Source organism: Mustela nigripes, chromosome 1, assembly GCF_022355385.1.
Source record: "Mustela nigripes isolate SB6536 chromosome 1, MUSNIG.SB6536, whole genome shotgun sequence".
NCBI lineage: Eukaryota > Metazoa > Chordata > Mammalia > Carnivora > Mustelidae > Mustela > Mustela nigripes.
The window spans coordinates 270,162,045-270,172,585 of NC_081557.1; the positions used below are offsets into that span (position 1 = coordinate 270,162,045).

Genomic DNA, 10,541 nt, shown 5'->3' on the forward strand with positions numbered 1-10,541 from the left:
CACACCCGTGTCACACCCGTGTCACACCCCCCACACCCGTGTCACACCCGTGTCACACCCCCCACACCCGTGTCACACCCGTGTCCCACTCCTCACAATCAACTGCCTCCACAGTGAAAGGCGGCGACCCCTTGGGCTTCCGATTCCGCTTCCTCACAGCCAGGTGCAGGGGACGGTGTGGCTTTGAGATACCAGGGACTCCTGGCTTCCTGTCGCTCGTGGTCAAGGAGCTCTGCCCTCAGCAATGACCAGAGGGTGTGGCCGAGCAACCTCCAAACCCCACCTTTGCAGGGCTCCCTCCTGGGCTGCTCCCAGGGCCAAATCTATGTCCGTCGGAGCGTCCTGGGAGAGTCTGAAACACATTGAGCAGGAAAGTTCAATATAAAGACGTATCAACGGGGGGCTCCGCGGGGTGGGCGCCGACTCTTGGTATGGGCTCAGGTCATCCGCTCAGGGTGGCAAGATAGAGCCCCGTGTTGGGCTCTGCGCTCAGTGCAGAGTCTACTGGAGATCATCTCCCTCTCCCTCTTCCTCTGCCCCTCCCCCTGCTTGTGCTCCCTATGAATAAATAAAAAAAACAAAGTCTTTTTAAAAAGAATTACTGATAACAGAGTAATGACTATAAGGAATAGAAAGGATGCTGAAGAATGTCCTAGTGTGGCGAAAAGTACCCAAGGAAGAAATAAACCTGGAAAGTGTCCCTCTCCCGGAGATGGGACTCACACCAGCTTGGAGGAGTGATTTCCGCTCTCGACATGGGGCCCCAGGTGCTGGGTGGCCCTTGGCTGACCCTGGTTTATAGACACCGGACAAGCAGGGAACACCCTTCCAGAGGACAGGACGGCTGAGCCTGCCCAGGAAATCATGGCCAGGAACTGACCAGCAGGATCAACCTCTAGGGTACATGTGCACAAGGCTGGCAAGCTACCCCAGAGTGTAGGAAAATGAAGGCTGGTGGCAGGACTGTGCAGGGATTTGGCGCATCAAGAAGCCCATTTTCCCAGCTGAGAGTCTGGAAGCCTAATGTCAGGGTGGTTGCCGCCGGTGGTCGCTGGGCGGCAATGGGGCTAAGGGCTGGCCCTAATGTGCGCCCATGGGATATGCATTTACTAGAGCTCCTGTAACAAACCCCCAACACAGTCACATTCTAAGGCACGGGGGGTTGGGCCATCAACAGAGGAATTTGGGGGGTTCACAATTCTGTTCTTAACACCCAGGAAGGAGCATTCTGGGATGTCCCCACCACGTGCTGCTGGTCGCCACAGGTAGAAGCAAGAAGCAAATGGAAACACACCCGAATCAGGAGGAAGAGCCCTTCCTCCTGCAGGGTCCCTCCCCACGCTGTACTGACAAAGCTTCATATCATGCTCATTGCCAAGGAGAAGGGTTTACAGGGTCCACCTCCATTATTGCAGAGCAGACAATGAAGACTGAGTTGAGAGCTGAGAGGCAATAAATTAATAATTAGTACACCAGTTCTTCATTTCTGGGAGCTTCCTGATACTCTCTTGATAAGTCTGCCTAGACTGACTAGTTTGCAAGTAGGAACACTGACATAATTGTTTTGTTTTCCAGTTTTCTTTTGAGAGTAACTGTACCTTCACGTTATCATTTTGAAAGAGAGGGACCAAATTTTTCCCCGTATTTTATAATTTTGTTAAATGTTCACTAAAATCATCTGAATTTGTCATGTGGTCTGGTTAGGAGGTATGGAACCAGCAATCTGCCCTTCCTGTTGCTCCTTGTATCTGACTCACCCCTGGTTCAAGGCTGACAGTCTTGCTGTTCCTTCATCTGCAACATTGTTGCTCTACTTATTTTTTGTTAATAGAGTTTATTTATTTATTTGACAGACAGAGGATCACAAGTAGGCAGAGAGGCAGGCAGAGAGAGAGGGGGAAGCAGGCTCCCCGCTGAGCGGAGAGCCCGATGCGGGGCTCGATCCCAGGACCCTGATATTATGACCTGAGCCGAAGGCAGAGGCTTTAACCTACTGAGCCACCCAGGTGCCCCCTAGTTATTTTTTTAAGAGTTTATTTATTTATTTGAAAGAGAGAGAGAGAGCACAAGCAGGGGGAGGGAGGGAGAGAGGCAGGTTCCCCGCTCATCATGAAGCCTAATGCAGGCCTCGATCCCAGGACCCCGAGATCATGATCTGAGTTGAAGCAGATGCTTAACGACTGAGCTCCCCAGGCACCCTTGTTGCCCTCTGTCCAGCTGTCATTCAGAACGCTTTCCCTGGCATTCTATCAAACACCCTCCCTTCTCTGTAATTCTGCCTACATCGAGCTTTGTTTTTCTTCTTGCCAGTGTGTAACTTGCCACTGTGTCCGATTATATTATTTTAAACAGTATAGTTATTTATTTACCTATTCACTTCTTTATTTCTTATTCAGATGCCAACTTTGGGAAGGTAGGGCTCAGAAGAGGGTAGTTCTTCTGGGACATAAATCCATGGGCAGACAGATTCACAGCCAGAGGAGTCTAGCTCCTGACTGAGTGAGCACAGCAACAGCGTGTTTGCCTTTTTGGTCTTCTTGCCGCAAGCTGATGAAAATGAGTTCCATTCATTTTGTGTGTGGTATAATTAACATACCGTAAAATTTACCTGTGTGTGTGTGTGTGTGTGTGTGTGTGTGTGTGTGTACAGTTCTGAGTTTTGACAAATGCATACAATTTTGTAAAACACCGAAATCAAGATATAGAACAGTTTCATCACCTCCCCAGTTCCCTCATGCTCTTTTGTATTCAACTCTTCTCCCGACCTCCAGTTTCTGGCAACCACTGCCTGTTCTTCTGTCCCCGTAGTTTTGCCTTTTCCAGAAACTCTCCAGTACATTGCTTTTGAAGCCTGGCTTCTTCCACTTAGCATTTGAGATCCACACACGCGGCTGCCTATGTCATTGGTTTGTTCCTTTTTAGTGATGAGTAATAAATGATGTTCCATTTCATGCCTGTACATGTGCACACCAACACCCACCCACCCACCCCAGTTTGCTAACCCTTCACCACTGGAGGACACTTGTTTTTTTCCTGTTTGGAGTGATTATGAATCAAGCTACTGTAAACATTCATGTGCAGGTTTTCGTGTGAACCAAGTTTTATTTTCTCTAATATGCATGTTTGAGATTGCCAGGTCCTATAGCAAATGCAGAGTTAACTATAAGAAACTATTTTCCAAAGTAACAGTACCATTTTGTCTTTCCATTGGCCTTCTCATTACTGCTTTTTATAATGTAGCATGGCTATGGAAATACAATCAGAAATTTGACCTTTTTGTTCTGCTTGATCTGTCCATATTGTAAGGCTTCACACTTGTGGTTCCTTCTTTCTAGAACACATTTACATGTGTTACTGTAACTTTCATTGACATTGACTTTAGAGGAAGGCCTATCTACACACACGAGGAAGACCAGCCAGAAACGAAAGAAAGAAAACCAGTAACATGAATGGGGAGAGATTATAAAGTTACATACCTTTTTCTACATTCTTCTGCATATCCGGAGACCTCAACAATTTTTGATGAATAATAAATGAGTTTGTGTTAAAAAAAAAAAAAAACTTTCTTATTGGGGCGCCTCCATGGCTCAGTGGGTTAAAGCCTCTGCCTTCGGCTCAGGTCATGATCTCAGGGTCCTGGGATCGAGTCCCGCATCGGGCTCTCTGCTCAGTGGGAAGCCTGCTTCCTCCTCTCTGCCTGCCTCTCTGCCTACTTGTGATCTCTCTTTGTCAGATAAACAAATAAATAAAGTATTTTTTTAAAAATGTGATTTAAAAAAACTTTATTTGTAGCGTTTTCAACTGCATTTAAAATATGGAGTGTTTATTTTTAATACTAAAATACTGATGATCACAGACATAAATTCACTCTTGACGTTAAAGTCATCCTTATCTGTCTTGCAGGAAATAACGTAAATGGGAAACAGCTTGTGCTTATGAGGCATTCCTGATATAGGACCTGACACTGGATCCCAGTAATTCTCTCACAGATACAGTGTCATAGTTCTACTGCCTAGGTATAAAGGAAGTCAGGGTACAATGCTCAGTGTTGCCTAAGGAAAATAGCTAATTAATAAAGTTAATTTTTAAAAGAAGATTCTTAAGAGTTTTAAACTAACTAATCAGATAGAAATCCAATTAGCGTTTGCATCATTACTGAGAGGTTCTGAGCTGAGGCATGGCAGGGGCTGGCTTATGTCTTAACAGCATCCCCCCCGGCTCTTGGGGTGAGAATGGAATGACAGGGGAAGGGAAGAGAAGGGAGACCAGTTAGGAAGCACGAATCCGGGAGAGGAAGTAGTCCTGGGACCAGGGTGATATGGCGGAGGTGCTAAGAAAAGCTGGGGTTCTGCATGTATTTTGAAGGTAGAGCCAAGAAGTGCTTCTAAGATCTTGGATATGGAACGTGAAAGAAATGGGGGCATTGTGCACAAACCCAAGGTTCTGGGCAGACCGGCAGGATGAGCAGATGCCCTTACCGAGACGTTACGGAGGGTGGGAGGAGGTTCGAGGAGGGAGGTCGGGGCTCAGTTGCAGACCGTTAAGATAGAGGTGCCTGTTGGGCACTCAGAGAGGAGTATCGAGTAGGCAGTTCAAGAGCCAATTTGTCCAGTTCAAGTTCAAGGGGGAGGTTAGGTTGGGGGCACATATTTGGGAGTCGTCAATACACAGACGTGGTTGAGTCATGAGACTGGAGATGATTTTATTTTCTCGGGCAGCCCTTAGACTGCCACCATAAGGTAGATGCTGTTTTAATCCTCATTTCAAACAAGCTGAGCCCAGAAAAGTTAAATATTTGGTTCAAAGTCATACAGTTAGTAACTGTATAAATTTAAACGGTCATTCTTATTTCAGTTCTCATCTGACAGTAAGTCGTTGTGATTATGAGTAAAGTATTTCTCTAGGTTTTAGTTTCCTTAAAAACAAAATCAGGGGATAGTTTCCCAGCTGGGTTGTGTGAGAATCTCAAGGCTCCCCAGGGGCTCTCTTCAACGAGAAATGAACGCTCAGAAGGGAGCGTTCCCTTTAACCTTCATCCAGGTTAAAGGGACATGCCTCCACTTTCATCTGTGTTTATGTAAGATTTTATCTGAAAAAAATGTATTTTTGTTGACTATTTTTTGAAAGATTTTATTTATTTATTCGAGAGAGAGAGAGAAAGAGCATGAGAGGGGAGAAAGTCAGAGGGAGAAGCAGACTCCCTGCAGAGCTGGGGGCCTAATGCGGGGCTCGACCCGGGATTTCGGGATCATGACCTGAGCCAAAGGCAGTCGCCCAACCAATGAGCCACCCAGGTGCCCTCTCTGTTACCTTAACAAGTTAGAGGAACTCTCTGGTCTAGGTAGTCTCTATGACCCCTCCCTGCTCCGACAGTCCCATTTACTCACCCCACAAGCGATCAGCGTCTGCTCGTGCTGTTCTCCTCCCTGTGTTCTTCGGGTTCTAGCTCGACGCTGAGATAGGAAAGCTATGGAGTTTTCCCCATATTCTGCTTAAAATGTCAATAGGTGAGGAAGAGTAACTAAATATCTCTGTATCTCAGTGCAAATGTACTATCTTACCTTGTAATTGGCAGACATTAAAAAATGATGTCTTAGTGCTGATTAGACCTGAGGAAAGAGGCCCTCAAGTGCTGCCGGTAAAAATATGGACCTTTCTCTAAAATGTGCATACCACCATATCCAACCTTCTCCTCCTGCACCACACTCCCTGGACATCTGCACACAGAGACGTTCTGCTTCTAGCAATTTATTCTATAGAAATAATCAGAGATGCACCTAAAGACATGAATCTATTCGTAGCACTCATGTTTGTGAGAGTGGAAAAAAAGTAAAAATGCCACGGAATCAATAATAGAATTAAAAAATAGTACAGGGAAATGTGATGATAACCTATGCAGCCAAAAACCGCTCATATTTTGAAAGAAGGCTTAATGTCGTGAGAAAATATTAAGTAAAATAGAAGTAGATTTTGAAAAAGGAGAGCAATGTGACTCCAATTTTATTAAAAATATGTTTTTATGAAGATTAAAAATCTAGAAGAGTATCAGTCTGGTAATAGCACATACTTTCTGGACAATGATGTTAAAATCAACTCCACGTTCCCCTTTGTGCTTTTCTGTGTTTCTAGACTTCCCATGACATATGTGTCACTTTTGCATTAGGAAAAAAAATGCAGTTAATGTTGCTTTGAAAAGAGAAGAAAAGCAAGCTGTGGGCAACATTTCATTAATGCCCTTTGTCAGTTATTCCCAAGGACAAGAAGGTGGTGTTGCCCTTCCTGGCCATATGTTTCTGATAATGAGGGAGATGTGGCGACTCATTGCCCATAATTACAAGAAGGCTTTGGACTGAGGGATTAAGAAAGTATGTTAGCTTCACGGGGAGATGGTGAAGTGACTGCTTTATAGACTTGGCTGGTAGCCAGAAGGGTGTTTCAGCTTGGGTAGTGTGTTGGGGTTGATTTTCTTGTTAGAACTGTAGTTCTTTTTCAGACGTGGGTTAACAATGATCACTTCAAGGAAGGCATGGAAGTCTTGAGACTGAAGTTACAGACCTTTGGATAGTATGTAATCCTATCCTTTATTTTGGAAAGAAGTTAGTAACATAATAATAATCTTCTTCCCTTTGTTTTTATAGGGACTCCATATAGGTTGTGCTGAAGTCTATTTTTTAAATGTAATATTAAAAAGTAAAAATAATACTGGAAGAACTGAATGTTCCATTCATAAATCAGCTTAAAACATGAAATTTAGGACAAGTGCGCCCCAATTTTATTATAAAGCAAAATTATAAGAACTTACTACCTGTGACATAGCTTCTATTTTTATTTTTAAAATTTCCATTATATATATTTTTACAGTTTTAATCATGAAAATGAAAATTTGTATTTTTTTCTGGTGCCTCACATGGTGAATTTTTTAATGTGTTGTATGGCATTAATGATTTCTAATTGTTGCACCTAAGAGTAGATGTGACAAGTACTCAAATGTTAGCACACTAGCATCACATAATGTACGGAATTGTTGAATCAACTATTTGTACACCTGAAACTAATATAACATTGCATGTCAATATACTTCCATAATAAAGATGAAAAAAAGGCACACTGCTGTATGATAAATTACAAATATTTATTTGAGTGCCTACGGTATGGTGTATTGGGGCTATTTTAGTGACTAAGACAAAGAAAGCCCCAGTTACCATGGAGTCTGGATTCTAATAGATGGAGACTGAGGATTTCCAGAAGGGGACTCATGAGTCCTGTTGGAGGAACTGAAGCATAGAGCGATCACATACCTAGCTCAAGTTCATCCAGCTGGCAGGTGTTAGAGCAGAGATTCCAATCCACACAAGCTATTTCCTAGAGTTGTGTATGTTTGTTTTTTTTAATTAACATATAATGTATTATTTGCCCCAGGGGTACAGGTCTCTGAATCCTCAGTCTGACACAGTTCACAGCACTCACCATAGCACATACCCTCCCCAATGTCCATCACCCAGCCACCCTCTCCCCCGCCCCCAGCAACCCTGTTTGTTTCCTGAGATTAAGAGTCTCTTATGGTTTGTCTCCCTCCTGATCCCAACTTGTTTCAATTTTTTCCCTCCCTACTCCCCACGACCCCCTGCCCTTCCTCTCTAATTCCTCATCTCAGAGAGATCATATGAGAAATGTCTTTCTCTGATTGACTTATTTTGCTCAGCCGAATACCCTCTAGTTCCATTCATGTCATTGCAAATGGCAAGATCTCATTTCTTTTGATGGCTGCATAGTATTCCATTGTGTATATAGACCACATCTTCTTGATCCATTCATCTGTTAATGGACATCTAGGTTCTTCCCATAGTTTGGCTGTTGTGGACATTGCTGCTATGAACATTTGGGTACATGTGCCCCTTTGGATTACTACGTTTGTATCTTTAGGGTTAATACCCGGTAGTGTGATTGCTGGATCATAGGGTAGCTCTATTTTCAACTTTCTGAGGAACCTCCACACTGTTTTCTAGAGTGGCTGCACCAGCTTGCTTTCCCACCAACAGTGTAGGAGGTTCCCCTTTCTTCACATTCTCACCAACACCTCGTCTTTTCCCTGAATTGTTAATTTTAGCCATTCTGACTGGTGTGAGGTGGTACTGGACTTGCGTTCTTAGCAATTGCTCTGCTGGTACCGACCATGCACTCTGGCTGTTCAGAGGTCAGCCAGAGCTTGAACAGTTGTTGTATTAGTTTACTTGTTGCTGCTATAACATAGTACCACAAACTTACTGGCTTACAACACGAATTTATAATCCTACAGCTCTGAAGGTCAGCAGTCCCAGCTCAGTTCCACTGGGTGGAAATCAAGTTTGTCAGCTGGTTAGTTCCCTCTAGAGGTTCTGAGGGGAGAATCTGTGTCCTTGTCTCTCATCTGCATTCCTTGGCTCACCACCCACCCCTTGCATCACTTTAACCTCATGAGTCCCGTTGGGGTCTCCTTCCCTCATTCCACCTCTTGGAACTGACCTTGGCCTTCCTGCGTGCCTCTTATAAAGAGCCTTGTGATTACAGTGGGCTCACCTAGATAACCATGATAATCTCCATCTCAATTTCTTCTCAATCACATCTGCAAAGCCACTTTTTTAAATGTAATATTGAAAAGTAAAAATAATACTGGAAGAACTGAATGTTCCATCCAGAAATCAGCTATATATATATACTATATATTTAGTACATAAAGTAACACATAAACTGTTTCTGGACATTAGAACAGGGAGATCTTTGGAGGATTTTATTCAGTCCACCATTGTTGTAATTACTAGAAGGGCTAACATTTGTGTTTTAGGACAAACAGCTAGGACTGGGTGGAAGAGGAAGAGCTTTCCAGTGAACTGTATTTGAAGCGCGTCTTTTTCTGTGCTAAATTAGCTACTGGGGCTTTGTACTAAGTTCGCTAGCACTGCCCTCACAAAATGTCACAGATTGAATGGCTTAAAAAAGAGAAATTTGTTTTTCTCAATTCTGGATGCCAGAAGTCCGAGATCAAGGTGTGGACAAGGCTGGTTTCTTCCGAGGTCAGTCTCCTTGGCTAGTAAGTGGCCATCTTCTCTCTGGGCCTTCACACAGTCATCCCTGGGTGCAAGTGTCCATGTGTCCAGACTTCCTCTTATAAGGACACCAGTCACAGTGGATTAGGGCCTAGTCTAATGGCTTCATTTTAACTTAATAATCTCTTTAGAGACTTTATCACCAAACATGGTTACAGTCTGAGTTCCTGGGGGGTAGAATTTTGATATATGAATTTGGAAACAATATAAGTCAGTCCATAACAGGCTTGAACATATGCCAACTGTCTCATATTCCCAACCATCCAGTTTGGGTGAGAATGCAGTGGCTGAGGGCAGTTCACTTGCCAGAGGTTTCCAGCTGGCAAGCACGACAGGAAGGGTTCACATATGGGGCTGCCTGCTCCAAAGACCAAGCCCTCGCTATCCAGCAGCCGCCAAGACAGTTGTAATGGCAGAGCTGGGCAGAAGAGCGTGGCCTGCAGAGAGTGAAGACACCAGCCTAAGGGGGAGTGTACGTTGATTAGGGGGAAAGAGCAGGGTGTGACCCATGGAAGGTTTTACCATGTGGAAGAGGCACAGGGCGATCTAGTAAAGAAGTCCAGGAAGAGGAGAGGTAGTGCTTGGGATGGTTTTTTTCTGACTCTGCCTGTATCTTCCACCGCATGTTGCCCCTCACTACGAACTTCTACGAGGTAACTGTTCAGTTTAAGTTCTTTCACATGCTCTTGACCACCTCACAGTGGTCGTGCAGCAGAAACCTAGGGCAAGGACCCTCTCCATTGAATGGATCTCCCAAAACAAGAGGTACTTTAACTATCTGAAGCTGTGGTACCCTCCTGGCTATGTGGGAGAGAGACCCCCCCCCAACCCGGCACTTGATGACTGGGTGGATGGCAGCTGCACCTCTTTCCAACCCTAAATTAAGTCCATGATCTCAGAGGTTAATAATCTACATCTTTCTTCAACCCCTCAATCTGCCCCTTAAGTATCTATACTACTTATTCAGCTTTTCTACTGGACAGAAGAAAGAAGAAATGAAATGAAAAGGAACTAAAATAATTCAGTTATGTCTGAGTGGCTTTTTGAAGGCAAACAATCTCTGAATTTTAATCCATGTTCTCTCCTGTTCCCATTGATCATAAATGGCTGCCATTTTGCTGATTCTAGGATTTGTCCCATATTAATGTTCATCAACCAACTTAGGAAAATAAAATTGAAATACATAGTACTTATCCTCCTCTAATTGGAATTAGTGCTAATGGGTTAAGATTTTAGGCATTTTAAAATACAGGGTGATCTGCAAATTACGCACCCAGTCTAGAAGAGCTTATATAGATTTTGGCAAATCATACAGCCAGTCCTCAACAGAATTATTGCCCTTTCAGACACTGGAACATTTTCCTAAATGGAAAGGGGATTCTGCTCTAAGGTTTTCTTTACGGTACTATGTAGGTGATGCCACACCAGGCCTCACTGTGCTAAGTACAGATCCCCACT

General features: G+C 43.9%; 1 protein-coding gene across 1 annotated transcript in view; it reads right to left on the bottom strand.

Moving 5' to 3' along the window:
• LOC132003831 (collagen alpha-1(I) chain-like) overlaps positions 1-757 on the bottom strand; it is a 2,198-nt gene extending 1,441 nt beyond the window's left edge. Inside the window, exons 1-2 of the mRNA XM_059379668.1 lie at positions 672-757; positions 284-352 (exon numbers count right to left, since the gene is read on the bottom strand). Of these exons, the coding sequence (XP_059235651.1) occupies positions 284-352; positions 672-757 (155 nt within the window). The remainder of the gene's footprint in view (positions 1-283; positions 353-671) is intronic.
• Positions 758-10,541: the final 9,784 nt, after the last annotated feature.